Here is a 16,354-nt window from a genome sequence, read left to right on the forward strand (position 1 = left end):
GGTGATGCACAGATTGGAAGAGTGTGTTGTAGAGGCTTGAGGAGGGAGAGATTTGGAGTGATAGGAGATAAGGCTAGAGAGGTAGGTAGATTATGGAGAGCCTTAAATCCCGGGTTGAGGAGTTTGTGTTTTATTCTAGAGGCAATAAAAGCTCCCCATTTTGTCATAAAAAGATTATATGAAGAGTCTAGATTTATCACTTATCACTGTCCAATTTGATGAATTTCAATATGTCAGCCTATGGTCTCAGGTGACAGAATAATGTCCACTCCTGTTTGTCTGGAAAAGATGATGTCTTGGAAATGTAAAAAAAAATTTTAATCTGAAAATTGTATAACTGTGAGCTATATGAAAAATTATAATTGGGTCATAAGTCCCTTCATGGTTGCCATTCAAATGTAAGAATATTTTTACTGACTTACTGGGCCCTTATCTGACTGCAGGGCCTAATCTGTAGATGTTTGACTGTCTGGCTATCTGACTGCTATTAATATAATATGGACCGTTTATAAAATTCCCCATACTGCTCCACTCCCAAACTGATAAGCAAATGATTAAGAAGCCTCTTAATTAAATAATCAAAGCAGGGTTTATTTATAAAAATAAATGTAAGAGATAAGAAATGCTAAGTTATATGAGACCTGTCTGCTTTTAATATAATAAGGGCTGTTGCCACTTCTTGCCTGAGGGTATGCTGCTTGGACCGGTTTGCCTATAATCCTCTCCAACTTTCACTCTTTTTCACCTTCACTCCAGCTCCCCTTTGCAGCTCCTTTCTTCTAACTCCAAGCCACTTGCTTCACCCTTTAACTTCTCTCTCACTACTGTAGCAATGAATCCCTAAGCGCTTTACTCCATTTCGTTCCTTCCTCTGTCTGTCCCCCTCAGCATCTCTACCTTCTTTTTTGGGGGGTTGGGCTGTGAGGGTTAAGTGACCTGCCCAAGGTCACACTGCTAGTAAATGTCAAGTGTCTGAGGTCAGATTTGAACTCGGGTCCTCCTGACTCCAGGGCCGGTGCTCTATCCACTGTGCCACCTAGCTGCCCCATGTCTCTACCTTCTTGCTAGCTCTTTCTCAGTCTCTGTCAGCCGTAGCCACAAACCGACTTGCTTCTCCTTGCGTTTTCTTCCTGTGTCCTCTAGTGACCTCTTTCTGTCCATCCTCCCTTACTGTCTAACTCCTTGGTATATATTTTCCTTTTCTCCCCTCAAACCTTGGGCTTGCTGCGCCCCGCACACGCTAAGCTAATCCGCCAGCCACACTAGGGTTATGGCCAGGGGGGCTCCCATGCGTACCACACCCAGGGCTCGAGGGGCCTGTGCCCCCTGCTGTGCACCCAGGGCCTGACACGACAAGCCTGGGTTCTCTGGGGCAGCTCTCCTCAGGGCAGAGGGAGCTGGGGCTTTCCCCAGCTGTCTGCCCAGCCAGCATTCTCTAAGGCCCACGGGCTTCTCTGCTCAGCTGAAGCAGAGGGGGAGGGGCACCAGCCCCTCTTACACAGGAAAAAAAAAACCCTGAGGGCCTAAGGCTTTTTAATCTCAGCCCAAAGTCAGGGTCCCCAAATCACAATAAATTCCCACAGAACTGACCCTAACTGGGTGGTTCCCCATGATGAAAGCGGCATTTTGGTTTTTGCAGGACAGTGAGGGTTAAGTGACTTGGCCAGGGTCACACAGCTAGTAAGTGTCAAGTGTCTGAGTCTGGATTTGAACTCAGGTCCTCCTGAATCCAGGACCAGTGCTTTATCCACTGTGCCACCTAGCTGCCCCTTGAAAGCTTCATTTTGATAAAGTGTGAATTTTTATCATGGACTAAGAAAAAATATAATTGATTAGCATAATGCTAAGTTTCTTTATCCAAGGGGACCTTTATTTTTTTTTAACTTTTCCTCCCTCTGTCTTCTGGATTTGGTTAAATTTTAATATTCTATGTTCTCTAAGGTAAATAAATAATGTAATTTTCAAGGGAAGTAGATGGAAAAGGAAGCCTTCTTCTGATGTGCTGTTGATGGCACCACTAACCCTGACTTTTCTTTCTAGGAACGACAGATGACAAAGGCTTTCCCTTACCTCTTCAATGTCAATGAGGACCCACAGCTCACAGGAGTTCTCAAGCACTTTATTCAAGCTGGTATTTAACTTAATTAATTTTTTTTTGTGGTACTGAGAAAGAACTATGTTCTTTCATCTAGTTGTTAGCCAAAGTTCATTTCTTCCCTCTATATTTACCTTATCCAAATCCTTGTTGTTGGCACCTGCAGTACTTAAGGTCATTTGTCCTCCTTTTTTCTTTAAATTTTATTGATGTGCCTTGTTTAACTATTTCACACATTTACAGATTACCCCCACACCATGAGTAATCTCTTGCAACAAGGTAAAACATTAAGTAAAATTAGTATTACAGTGGCCTCATCTGGAAGTGCATGCAACATTTCACATCTGTAGCATACCCCCTTCTTTCTATTTTTTTAGTTAACAGAATTGTCTCTTCCTCCTCCCTTCGTGTAGAACATGTTTTTCTTGTTACAAATATACTATACAATAGTCAAGCAAAATAAATTTCCTCAACCTCAATGGCTTTAACCTCATTACACACACACACACACACACACACATACACACACATATACATACACATATATACACACACATATATATATGTACATATACATGTATACATATAAACACACACACACATATATATATACACGCACACATATATGTGTGTGTGTGTGTGTGTGTGTGTGTGTGTGTGTGTGTAATTTTAAACCTTATATCCATCATCTCTCGGTCATGGATAGTATGTTTCATCATTGGTCCTTTTGGCAACACAACTGTATTGATCATAGTTATCACTTCTCAAAGTTGCTTGTTTCCACTGTTATGGTATGTATTAAGCTTTGCTCATTTCATTCTTCATCAGTGAGTTTAGTACTTGACTCAAGGTCTTCCTCTCATGTTTTATATGAGGTGTGGAGATGGAATATTAGTTTGGAGAAAGATTCATTTTGCCTGAAACATAGAGTACATGAAAGGGAACAATGAAAAATGATGGAAAAATGGACTGGAATCAACTTGTGGAAGGTCTTAAGTACCAGACTTACGCTTGTATGTATTTCACACAGTTGGCAAAATAATCTTTCTACAACACAGGTCTCACCCATTTAAAAACCTTAGAAGAAATAAAGGGGTGGGGGCAGCTAGGTGGCTCAATGGATAAAGCACCAGCCCTGGATTCAGGAGGACCTGAGTTCAAGTCCAGCATCAGACTCTTGACACTTACTAGCTGTGTGACCCTGGGCAAGTCACTTAACCCTCCTTGCCCCTGAAATAAATAAATAAATATAGAAATATAGAAATATAGAAAAAAAAACTTAGATGGTTTCCTGTTGCCTCTAGGATAAAATACAAACTTAAAAAACTATGCGATTCTGGGTAGAACTAGATTTCAGGAGAGAGATTGGAATTATAGAAATAGGGTTGGGAATTATCTGGAAAAAGATGCTAAGTGATGATATCAGCAAAGGAGAAAATAGAAAAAGAGAATGGAAGAGGGTCCAGGATAGGGCTCTGATCAACACCCACGCTTAGGGACAAGGAAGACAGTGATCAGTCAGCAAAGGAAATTGAAAAGGAGTTGTTGTACAGGTAAAAGGAGAACCAAGAGAGGAAACGGACCCAAGAGGAGAAAATACCTAGGAGGAATGGATGATCAATGGTGTGAAGAGCTAAAAAGAGGGATAATTATGAAAGGGGGGAAAACCCACTGAATTTGGTGACTATGAGATGTTTGGTAATGTTGGAGAGAATAGTCAGTCAGGTGGTATTTTCTGAAGCCAAATTGTTAGATGTTAAGACTTAGTGTGTGGTGAAGAACCACAGCAAATAAGTGGGCAGCTCTTTCCAGGGGCTTGGCAATGATATGAAGGAGAAATAGGATAATAGCTTGAATCAGAGGTTGAATTAAGTGAAGGATTTTTAAGAATAGAAGAGACCTGGGCATGTTTGTAGGCAATAGGGAAGAAACCAGAAGAAAAGGAGAGATAAGAAGGAATGATTGTGGGGGCAGGCTTCGAGAAAAGATTTGAGGAAAATATGAACAAGGACAGATGTAGAAATTTTGACCTTGACCTTGACAAGGAGAAAGACTGTTTCTCAGAGTGGCGCAAAACAGGAGAGGATAAGTCATGACTTTAAAAGGCTTTGAAGTTTGACCTAAGGAAGATGAAAAAGCTCAGGACCAATGGCCTTGATTTCCTCAGTAAAGTAGTTCTGTAAGGTTGACTATTTTCTGAGAGGGAGGGGAGAGTGTAGTGTTGGAGTTTGAGAAGAGAGAGGAGAAGGTATCTAATATGATATAGTCAAGGAAGGATTGAGATTAGATAATGTGTTTGTAGTAGACCTGGTAGGCAGGGTGGCCTAAATTTTTCCAGTTGTATTCAGCAGCTCAGAATTAAGACTGAAGAAAGCAAATGGTTGTAATAACCAAAGATTGGATCAGGTGGTTTAAATGGATAATGTGAGAATTTGCAAATTGAGTCCATAGGAGGAGAATCTGGAAAAGCAGTGGAGAGCAAAGAGCAAAACAATGTTAGACAAAATGTTATGAAATGGTTATAATTTCTGTTGATGTCCATTCCTATATCCATTTCCTATTTTTTGTATCAACAGCTTATTACAAACCTTACTATCCCCTCCTCAAGCCTCATGTCACACCTTATCCTAACTCTTTCAGCTGAGGATCTCATATATCATCTAAAAATTGAAGTAATTTGCAGAGAGCTCCCTCTTCTCTCCTCCTCATCTTACATCTCACTCAGACATCTACCCCAACTAACTCCTCTTTTACCCCTGTCTCACATGAAGAGGTGGCTGTTCTCCTTCCCAAGGCAAATTCCTCTAATTGAACCCACCATTGATACCATCACCTCCTAGCTTTTCCAGAAGAATGCCCACCCTCTCTTCAATCATTCCTTATCTTCTGATTCCTCCTCTGCTGCCTTCTACCTACATGCCAGTATCTCACCACTTAAAGAATACTTGCTTGATCTAACCATTGTCACTAGCTGTCATCCTATATCTCTCCGACCCTTCTCAGGTAAACTTGAGAATGCTACCTATATTAGATGCCTCTACTTCTCTTCTCACTTGCTTCTAAACCCTTTGCATCTGTGTTATAACTTCATCATTCAACTGAAACTGCTCACCACAAAGTAGCCAGTGATCTCTGTTCTTAAATCAAATTTTATCTTTTTTTTAACTGATAAAAATCTATTTACTCATTTTCCCACCTCCCAACCCCAGTGGAGAAAGGAAAGAAAAACAAAGGCCTTGTAAAAAAAATTAATATTCAAGCAAAACAAATTCTCACATTGGCCATGTCCAAAAAATTTACCTTTCAGTCTGTGCTCTGAAACAATTACCTCTTTGTCAGTATCCCAAATAACAGTTGATTATGTCCAGTTCATCTTGTATATATCTTTATAGAATACATAGTTGTTTGAGATATGTAGACCTAGTCTAAAAACAACCAAACTAAAAGACAAGAAAATAGATTTTTAAAAAGTGATACCATAAGCCACCTGAGTTCTCTTTTTACTTTTGAAAAATGTTATGATAAACTTTGTTTCAGCACATTCTACAAACCCCCAGCATAATGCCTGTTGACTCCTGCAGACTTAAAATCCCTGAAAACAGCACCCCAAAAAGTCATGGAGACATACAATCTTATTCCTTAGCAGTTCTGTTGTGGTCAAAATCAAGGATAGGTGTTGGTTTTATGACAACAAACCAAGCTTCTTGTGCTTTTAAAATATCATCACTGTTAATTATTTGAGTATTGTTGCTATTTCAAAGTGTCTTCTTTCACACAGTTGTGCTAGTTATACATATTGTCCTTTTGGTTCTGCTTTGTTCCCTATCATTTAAAAAATTGGGTGTTTTCATATTTTTCAGGCTCATCTGTTGCTGGTCAAGCAGCTTCAAATAAAATTATCCTTCAAGGGCTGGGGTAAGTTTCTATGAATCACCACTTTGATTCAGTATCAGAGTTATTAATTCTTCAGCCTAGATGGGGGCTCTGAGAAACCATCTTATCTATCTCCCTGCCCTCAAGCGAGGTCCTACCCAATCACTTCTGGACAATGGCAAAGAAGGAGATTGCATATCCCTTCCTAATAACCAATTCCATTACTTACTCAAACTACCAGGAAATTGTTCCTTTTCTTTAACAGAAATCCACCATGGTATAGTTTATCTGTCTTCATTGAAGAATGGAAAAAGTTAGTCACCATTCTCTGTCTGTAGAATTTTATATATATATATATACACATGTACACCCCACACACATACACGTTCTCCATAAAAGTCCTCTGAGGTCTCATTGTAGAAGTATCTTAATTTTCAAAGGTTATGCCAATAGAGTTAGTACTGACTGTTCCTGCCCAGCTAGACTTTAAATGCTGAATCTGAGACAGACTAAGTTTTATTTAGACTAGAAATATCAAAGCAAGGAAAGGTAGTGTGGCCCAGCAGAGAATTAGCCTTGAAGCCAGGAAGACCTGGGTTCAAGCCCCATCTGTGTCACATATTGGCTGTATGGTCCTGGGCAAGTCATTAAACCTTTCAGTTGTTTGGCAACTCTTTAAAAGGCTAAGTAGCAAAGAAGGTGAAAACCCATGTCAGCAGAAGGAATTTCCTCATCTGGGAGTTCCCTGTACCATTGAAATCATGGGTCTGATTGCTGTTTCTCTCCCTTTTCTCAAGACTGAAAAATTTCTTTTCCTATAACTACTATCTGTTTATACTGGATCCTTCCAACCTGTAATACATGCCCTTCTATATGTGCAAGTGTTAAGTCTTTACCCTCATCAATCACAGAATAAATACATTGTAGGCAAGTAGGTGGCAAAACAAATGGAGTGTTGGACCTGAAGTCAGGAAGATCTAAGTTCAAATTTAGTCTCAGACACTTTCTAGCTGTGTGACTATGGGCAATTTACTTAGCTCTATCTGTCTCAGTTTCCTCATCAGGAAAATAAGGATAATAATAGTAACTACTTCTCACAGTTGTGAGGATAAAATGAAATAATATTTGTAAAGTGGTTTGAAAAATTTAAATCACTATGTAAATGCTAGCTATCATTATTGTTGTTGTTATTCTATCTTCATTTAACCTTCCTCCTAACATACAGACTTTATTTGCTTTTTTATTTTCTGAGGAATAGAAAAGAAAGACACTTTGTTTTGTTTTGTTTTGTTTTTTTGCAGGGCAATGGGGGTTAAGTGACTTGCCCAGGGTCACACAGCTAGTAAGTGTGAAGTGTCTGAGGCCGGATTTGAACTCAGGTACTCCTGATTCCAGGGCCAGTGCTTTATCCACTGCGCCACTTAGCCGCCCCCATTTCATTTGTTTTTAATGATAACTTATTAGTGACCCATAAATCTTCTGTCCTTGCAGAATTTCTGATAAACATGCTACATTCACCAACATGGCTGGAGAAGTGACAGTGACACCACAGAGCAAGTGCAGAGTTGTTATAAATGGTGTGCCAACAGTCACAAAGACAAAGCTACAGCATTTGGTAACCTATACATCTGTAAATAAATAAGTAAATGAACAAACAAGCAGATGGATGGATGGATGGATGGATGGATGGATGGATGGATGGATGGATGGATGGATGGATGGATGGATGGATGGATGGATGGATAAATAAACAAACATAAATACATAAGATTCCAGGTTAATGCATTTTCTGCCTCCCAAAAGAGATGTGCTGTATAAGAGCAACAGCAAAACACTTTACAATTGTTACCTCATTTTATCTTCCCAATAACTCTGGGAGGTAGACTCCCTTTTACAGATGAGGAAACTGAGGCTCCAGGAAGTTAAGTAACTTGCCAGGGTCACCCAGCTAGGAAGTATCTGAGGCTGGATTTGAACTCAGTCTTCTTAGCCCCAAGTTCAGTACTATCCGTTATGCCACCTAGCTTCCCTGCATACATGACTTCATCTCTCTGGTATTTCTACTTTAGGGATATTACCTTTTATGTATACTTTTAGACATATTATTTAGGTATATCATATTATATTTGCTTCTTAGACCCTTTAAGGTAGGTGGTAACATAAGCCTCATTTCACAGATGAGGAACTGTGAGCCAGGGAGATGAAATGACTCACAGTTCTATGTAACACCAGCTTCCTTGTGTCTCCTACGGTAACTAGATGTTGTTATTGTCTCTTTAAGAGAACTTGGATCTTGATTGGTTTCAGTTTAACGGTCCTTTGAGGAATTTGTGGGAGACCAGAAGTTTTAACTGTTGTTTCAAAGTAGATCTTAACTTTTTTGGGGTGTCATGGATCCCTTTGGCAGTCTGGTGACATGTATGAGACCCCTTCAGAATAATGTGTTTAAGGGGCAGCTAGATGGCGCAGTGGATAGAGCACCAGCCCTGGAGTCAGGAGTACCTGAGTTCAAATCCGGCCTCAGACACTTAACACTTACTAGCTGTGTGACCCTGGGCAAGTCACTTAACCCCAATTGCCTCACTAAAAAAAAAAATGCTTAGAAGAATAATGTGTTTAGATACATAAGATAAAATACGTAGCATTTCAAAGAAATCAAATTATATTGAAAAAAAATAATCGAAATATTAAAAAAATTCATTGGCCCCATGAAGTTTCATGGTCACTTAGGGCTCCATGGATTACTTGTTCTAGAGAGACTGTTAGAGATGATGCCTGTCAAGAAACAACTAAATTTTACCTTTATATTATGAATAAATAAGAAAAGCATACTTGAGAAACTTGGGATGCTATCTAGAGATGTTGAATGATGAAATTGTCTCAGAAATGAGAAGTCAAAGTGTGGTAGAGATAACTAACTGTGACTTTACTTTTCTCACAGATAAAACATGGTAAATAATTATGTTTTATGTTTTTGCTTACATTATTAATGAATTGTATAACTAGCAACTTTGATATTTGCTTAAGCCTGGTGGATTAAAGGTTTTGGTATGTAGTGAAAAATGAAAATGAAAAACTGCTTATGAGAAAAGAGGTTTCTTCAGTTTGATAAATATTTAATAACCCAGAGTGGGGGCTCTGAGCTAGTTGTTTAAATAAGATAGATGTCATTTTAGTCCTACAAAGGAAATATGCAAATACACCCCTATATCACCATAGAACTTGGGGATGATGAGAATGAAAATAGTAGCAAGTTAACTAGCAGGTTTAGGAGTGATGACCATCCCTTGTAGGGTACACATATAACCAGTAAGTGACAGAGCTGGGATTCAAACTTATATTTTCTCGACTCTGAGTCAAGTCTTGACCCTTTCTATCATTCCAACCCACAAGGGTTTAATTTTGTAAAAGCATTTTAACCTACTAATCCAACTTGGAGTGTTAAGCAAAGCAAGACCTTAACCACATAAGAATTAATTTTGTTCTTTTGAGATGTATATCATGAATTTTATAGGGAACTGTTAAAGTGGGGTATGAAGATTGCTTGAAGATTGAGAGGGGGACAGTTGAAGGAGGGACAGATAGTATTTGGAAATCAAAATTTCAAAAAATGTTAAGAATTGTTTTAACATCTAATTGGGGAAAAATAAAATATTAAAAAAGTGGGATATGAGGTAGCAGTAGTGGGGGCATCCTTATTTTTTTTTTTTTGGTGAGGCAATTGGGGTTAAGTGACTTGTCTAGGGTCACACAGCTAGTAAGTGTTAAGTGTCTGAGGCCGGATTTTGAACTCAGGTACTCCTGACTCCAGGGCCAGTGCTCTATCCGCATCCTTATTTGTAGAGCTAAAGTAAATGAAGAAGTCTAAGTCTTTCCTTCATCTCTACTCTTCAGGTCATCTTGGATAAGGTCAGATATTAGCTGAGCTTCATTTTCCTTAGCTTTAATGTAAGAATAATCGGCACATAGTAGATGCTTAATAAATGCTTATTGACTGATTCATTCCTCTGTTGGTTATTTAGTTAATAAACATTTATTAAGCACCAACTGTGTGCCTAAGCACTGGGGATACAAAAGACAACCCCTGCCCTCAAGGAGCTCACAATATAATAGGGAAAACAACAAGCAAATAAATATGTATTAAACAAGCTATATCCAGCACAAATAGGAAATAATTAACAGAGGGAAGGCATTGGAATTAAGAAGGATTGGGAAAGGTTTCCTGTAGAAGATGGGATTTTACTTGGGACTTGAAGGAAGCCAGGGAAGCCAAGAGGTGGAAATGAGGAAACAGCATTTTAAGTATAGAGGTAGTCAGAGAAAATCCCCAGAGCCACGAAATGGAGTGTGTTGTTCATGGAATAGCAAGGAAGCCAGTATCACTGGTTCAAAGAGTCTGGCAGGCAGAAAGGTATAAGACTGAAAAGGTAAGAGGGGATTTAGTTATGAAGGGCTTTGAATGCCAAACAGGATTTTGTATTCGATTCTGGAGGTAAGTGGGAACTATTGGAGTTTATTGGCTAGGTGGGTGACACGGGTCAGTCCTTTGCTTTAAGACTAAATGGAGGGGCGGCTAGGTGGCGCAGTGGATTCAGGGGTACCTGAGTTCAAATCCGGCCTCAGATACTTGACCCTTACCAGCTGTGTGACCCTGGGCAAGTCACTTAACCCCCATTGCCCGGCCAAAAAAACCAAACCAAAACAAAACAAAAAGACTAAATTGGAGTAGGGAGAGATTCGAAGCAGGCAGGGCTATTGCAGTAGTCCAGGTGTGAGGTGATAAGGGCTATACCAGGGTAGTGGCAATGTAAGAGGAGAGAAGGGAGCATAGAAGAGAGAGATTGCTAAGGTAAAATCCACAGGCTCAGGCAACAGCTGGAATGTGGGGAATTAGAGATAGAGAGGAATCCAGGATGGTTCCTAGGTTGTGCGCCTGAGAGACTGGGAGGATGGTGTTGCCCTTTATAGTAACAGGGACGGTGGGAGGGGAGAGTAGTTTAGGGTGAAAGGTAATGAGTTTGGTTTTGGACATGTTGAATTTCAGAAGTCTGCTAGACATTCAGCTCAAGATGCCTGAAACAGTTAGAGATGTGAGAATGGAGGTCAGCAAAGAAGCTGGAGCAGGGTAGGTAGGTGTGAGAATTATTAGCATAGTAGAGATGGTAATTAAATCTGGGGGTGGGGGTGTGAGATCACCAAGTGAAGTAGAAGAGAAAGAAGAGAAGAGGGGCCAGAAGGGAATCCTGAAGGCTCCAGCAAAGGAGACTGCGGAGAAGTCATAGAGGAGAACCAGGAGAGCTGGTGTCCCCAGAGGATGAAGGAGGAAAGAGGGAGGGATCAGCGGTGCTAGGATTCTGCAGAGAGGTCAGAGAGAATGAAGACTGAGGAAAGACCATAGGATTTGGCAACTAAGAGGCCATTAGTAACTTTGGAGAGAGCCACTGTAGTGGAATGTCAAAAACTGGATTGTTAAGAGAGAAATAAAAAGAGACAGTGATGTAATAGAGCCTGGGAAAAGGACTGGAGTACTGGCTCTGCATTTCTTATCACCTAGTTAGTTGTAGGACTCTCCATGTGTCACGCCATCTCTCTGGGTCTGCTTCCTTACTTGTAAAAGTAGGGAGTTGGGTTAGATGTTCTTGGAATTCCTTCTAACTCAGAAGTTCTGTGATGCTTCAGATCCAAGATATGATGTCTTTGAAGGGAATGTGGGGGCAGTCAGGGGGATTCTAAAAAGGGCTATGTTGGGGCAGCTAGGTGGCACAGTGGATAAAGCATTGGCCCTGGATTCAGGAGGACCTGAGTTCAAATGCAGCCTCAGACACTTGACATTTACTGGCTGTGTGACCCTGGGCAAGTCACTTAACCCTCATTGCCTGCCTCGCCCCCCCCCCCCCCCAAGTGCTGTATCTTGTTTTCATTTTCAGCTATATAGGCTCAGGTGTGTGCTAGCTCGCTCACACTCTCTCTCTCCCTCTCCCCCTCTCCCCCCCCCATACATATACATATATACACACATATATGTTTATATATCTTTTTATATATTTATACACACATATATATAATCCATTTATTTATCACCTCACACCACCCCCCATCTCCCTTGTAGGGCCAGTTCTCTATCCATTATACCACCCTGCCTTTCTTCCACAATGTTTCAGTGCTCTAGTCAATTCTCTAAAACAATAAATTATAGGGAAGGTGCCAACTTGAACTGGTGGAGGGTGTTTCCCCATCTGGGAGTTCCCTGTAGCAATAAAATCAGAAGTTCCATCTCTGTTCCTATGCCTTGGACTCCACCCCCTCCAGGCTTGTGGCAGAATTATAAATCCTTCTTAAAACGGTGATATTTAATATAAGGTGGGATGTTGGGGCTCCTTTGATACACTGTCTTTTCCCTAGGACCGAGTTATTTTGGGATCCAACAGTGCCTACCTCTACATTGGGTTTCCTTCTGAACGTAGCCATGATGACTTGGCCAGGTTTGATTATGACTTTTTTCAGTCTGAACTTGCAGCAGCAGAGGGAGTTAGTGTAGATAAACTTGGTAAGCATCACTTGCGTGACTTGTTGATGTTTTTCATTGCATTTACTTGAGAGTGATTGTCTGTGTTATGAGTAACTTCCTCATCTCTTCTTCAACAATTGTCCTCCAATAAATGCCACTCCATTGTGTATCTCTCCCAGAATGGAGATAGATTCACATGCCATGTGTAAGCTCTTTAGATTTCATGGTGTTTGTGAACTTTGATGGGGGAGGGAGCAGAAATTACATCTTTATTTTCACTAACTTTTAGTTTCTTTGTAATCCTATGTATTATATCTTATGCATTTAAAATAAACATTATTTTGAGATATGGCCCATAGCCCTAATCTAGTCCAACCTCTCTTTTTATAGATGAGGTATGAAAAGCTGAGTTGTCTGACACCACTTCAAATCCAATACTTTTTCTATTATATTGTAGGCTACCTCTCCTTCATAAAAGAAGACAAAAAGCCTTAAATTTGCCTGGCAGTGTCGTTGGTCATGAGTAATAGAGATAAGATGATTATCTGATAAAAAAAGTCATAAATCATCCAAAGTAATTTCTCTCTCCTACCTCTAGATGTTTTCCTTTGGCAGGTACTCTTGGCATACCTGAATGAATGAATGAAAAAGTCTTTTGAACTCCTACACTTGCTACATGAAATTTCACTTAATTCTGATTTAATTTCTGTTTCTTAAAAGGTGCTGTAAATAATAAAGATGGGAAAGTTGATCCCAGTGTTCTGGCTGTATTCCAGGATTATATTAAATTAATACCCTTGGTGGCAGAAGCAAATCAAATGAGTGAAGAGCTGATGAAGGTAATTTAGCTATGCTAGTGTAACTCAGCCAGTGTCTCTTTGTCCCCTCAAATACACTATACTTTTAATTTACTTAGTCCTTTTCTGGGTGTGCCTTTTGTTTACATATACACACCCCTCGGGTATAGGCAATTGGGTGCCAGAGGACACAGCAGTGCTGAGCTTTGAGTCAGGAAGACCTGAGGTAAAATCCTGCCTCAAATATTTACTAGATGGGTAACCCTGGACCAGTCACTTAACTTTGATCAGCTTCAGTCTCCTCACATATAAAATGAGGGGATTTGGGTTTGATAGCTTCCAAGACCCTTTCTGCCTCTAAATCAATGAAATCTGTATCAATTTCTCTCTCCAAAAGGAAGACAACTCAAAACCATATGGACTGGAGTGAACTGAGCATGGAGCAGCAATATTTTAAATTTAAACAGACACCTCAGAAATTCAGAATCTCTTGACTTCCATGAAGACCGTGTCACGAATACTGCCCTGATAGAAGTGTAGAATCTCCAGAGAGATTCAGTAGAATTGTAAATGAATCTGATCATTTTTTTACAACTCTTGAATTATACCCAGGGAGGATGAGGCTGGTGGATGGCTTAAGCTGGAGTGGTCTTAACAGCAGTGGGGCTAAGAGACCCCAGGAGGTGGGGAGGCTGCCCCTAAGGATGGGTGAACTGGCTCAACATAGGAAGTGAATGGGTCCAGACTTCCATGATGATCAGCACTGGGGCCAACCACTGTGATTCCAGCCTGGCTAAGATAGGGAAACCCAGTCTCAAAAAATACAATAAAACTAGAGTTGTTATTAAGAGAACACCCTTGGTTTTATAAGATCATATATTTATAGCTGGAAGAGACTTTAGTGACCATTTAGTAGAATCTCTCATTTTAAATAAGAAACATGGCCCCAGAAATTGTTCAAGGTCATACAGCTGATTTGTGTCAGCAAGAAGTAGAACCTGACTGATGAACTGGGCCAACATGAATGGTTTGCTGCAGCTTGGGTTTGAGCAGGAATAAAACATTTAGGCCAGTTCACTTGACAAAGTTTGTTTCTTAGCTACATGTGGAAAGGTAAGATGATAGAGAATATGTTTTTGAAGCCTGATAACATTAGAATAGCCATTTGAAAAGTGTTTTCTTTACCAGGGGCTTAAACTGGAGCTAAAAGTGAAGAATTTGGCATCATCTGATTCCAAAGGTTATGATCTGCAAAAGGAAGTCGTAGTAAAGGTGACCAACAGAGAGACTCAGGAGGTGAGGCTTCACGGAAGAAGTGGCAACATTCATTTGTACGTGACATGGTTCATTTGAAAATGTTTCCTTAACCCATGGAAGCAGAGAATAAAATAACAAATGTAGGTGAGCAAAAGATAAAAAAAAGCCGTTGAAAATTCTATTCAAAAGGTAGACCAAGCAAAGAGTACAAACATGAGATTAATGCAGATCTCAGAGGATACCAATAAAGAAATGAAGCTATCCACCCTGACCCTCCTCTGCTAACACACACACACACACACACACACACACACACACACACACACATAGACACATACCACAATCCCCACCCCACCCCCCAAAAAAAGAAAGAAAATGTTTTCCCAAAAGCTTTTTACCCAATTTCCTATTCTTTTGTCAGTTTGAAAGGTTGTTGTTGGATCGTTTTTCAGTTGTGTTAAACTCTTTTGTGACCCCCCCCCCCCTTTTGGGGTTTTCTTGGCAAAAACACTGAAGTGGTTTGCAAATTCCTTCTCCAGTTCATTTTACCATTGAGGAAACTGAGGCAAACAGGGTTAAGTGACTTGCTGAGGGTCACATAGCTAATGTTTCTAAAACCAGATTTGAACTCAGGAAAAAGAGTCATCCTGACTCAGACCAAGTTCTTTATGTACTGTCACTGTTTGAAAGGTTAATACTGGTTATAAACCGCTGCTATGCAGTGGAGGAGAAGGTGAAGATGGAGGAGAATTGTACAATTTCCTTGGTCAACTCACTCCTACATTAAAAATCCAGAAATTGGGGGCAGCCAGGTGACACAGTGGATAAAGCACTGGCCCTGGATTCAGGAGAACCTGAGTTCTAATCCGGCCTCAGACACTTGACACTTACTAGCTGTGTGACCCTGGGCAAGTCACTTAACCCTCATTGCCCCCCCCAAAAAATCCAGAAATTGTTTCTTATATGTAATCTAAGTCTAGGTTCAAAGCCTATCCATAGACATACCACTTGTCTGGTGGGGATTTCTTTTTTTTTCTTTTTTGGTGAGGCAATTGGGGTTAAAAGTGACTTGCCCAAAGTCACACAGCTAGTAAGTGTCAAATGTCTGAGGCTGGATTTGAACTCAGGTCCTCCTGAATCCAGGGCCGGTGCTTTATCCACTGCGCCACCTAGCTGCCCCTGGAATTTCTTTCAAGAATAGGTTGGGGGGTGGGGGGAGCAGCTAGATGGCGCAGGAGATAAAGCACTGGCCCTGAATTCAGGAGAACCTGAGTTCAAATCTGACCTCAGACACTTACTAGCTGTGTGACGCTGGGCAAGTCACTTAACCCTCATTGCCCCACAAAAACAAACAAAAAAATGACTAAATGACTGATGAGGTCCCTTCCAATTCTCAAATTCTGTGATTCCTTGACCCTGAGCAAGTTGCTTTAACTCTCTGTGCCTCAGTTCCCTCACTTGCAAAATGAGAGGGTTAGCCTCAATGGCCTCTAAGGTCGCTTTCATTTCTAGTTGTGAATGTGTTTTGGGATATGTTATCCTGAACTGTGAGTGTTGGGATTCCAAGTGTGGATGTGAGTTCAGTTGTTTGGACATGGGAATGATCCAAGATTATGGGTCTGAGCCCTGTAGCCTCCCCTTAGTGATCACAGACTGCACCACTAAGCTTGGCCAGCCATTGCATCAGAGTTGAAACTTGTTGAATCACAAGTATATCACAACATACTTCCTACTTATGACCTTGTAGCAGTAGCTTAATCTTTGTAAACTGATAGCCCATTCCATTGTTATATCTGACCCATTCAATTAAATTCAACAAATATT

At 40.4% G+C, this 16,354-nt stretch overlaps 1 protein-coding gene across 1 annotated transcript in view; it reads left to right on the plus strand.

Moving 5' to 3' along the window:
- LOC122754698 (kinesin-like protein KIF28P) overlaps positions 1–16,354 on the plus strand; it is a 53,830-nt gene that overhangs the window by 32,762 nt on the left and 4,714 nt on the right. Inside the window, exons 11-16 of the mRNA XM_044003182.1 lie at positions 2,041–2,131; positions 5,956–6,010; positions 7,460–7,583; positions 12,371–12,515; positions 13,197–13,315; positions 14,462–14,569. Coding sequence (XP_043859117.1) covers positions 2,041–2,131; positions 5,956–6,010; positions 7,460–7,583; positions 12,371–12,515; positions 13,197–13,315; positions 14,462–14,569 — 642 coding nt within the window. The remainder of the gene's footprint in view (positions 1–2,040; positions 2,132–5,955; positions 6,011–7,459; positions 7,584–12,370; positions 12,516–13,196; positions 13,316–14,461; positions 14,570–16,354) is intronic.

Source organism: Dromiciops gliroides, chromosome 4 (genome assembly GCF_019393635.1).
Source record: "Dromiciops gliroides isolate mDroGli1 chromosome 4, mDroGli1.pri, whole genome shotgun sequence".
Taxonomy (NCBI): Eukaryota; Metazoa; Chordata; class Mammalia; order Microbiotheria; family Microbiotheriidae; genus Dromiciops; species Dromiciops gliroides.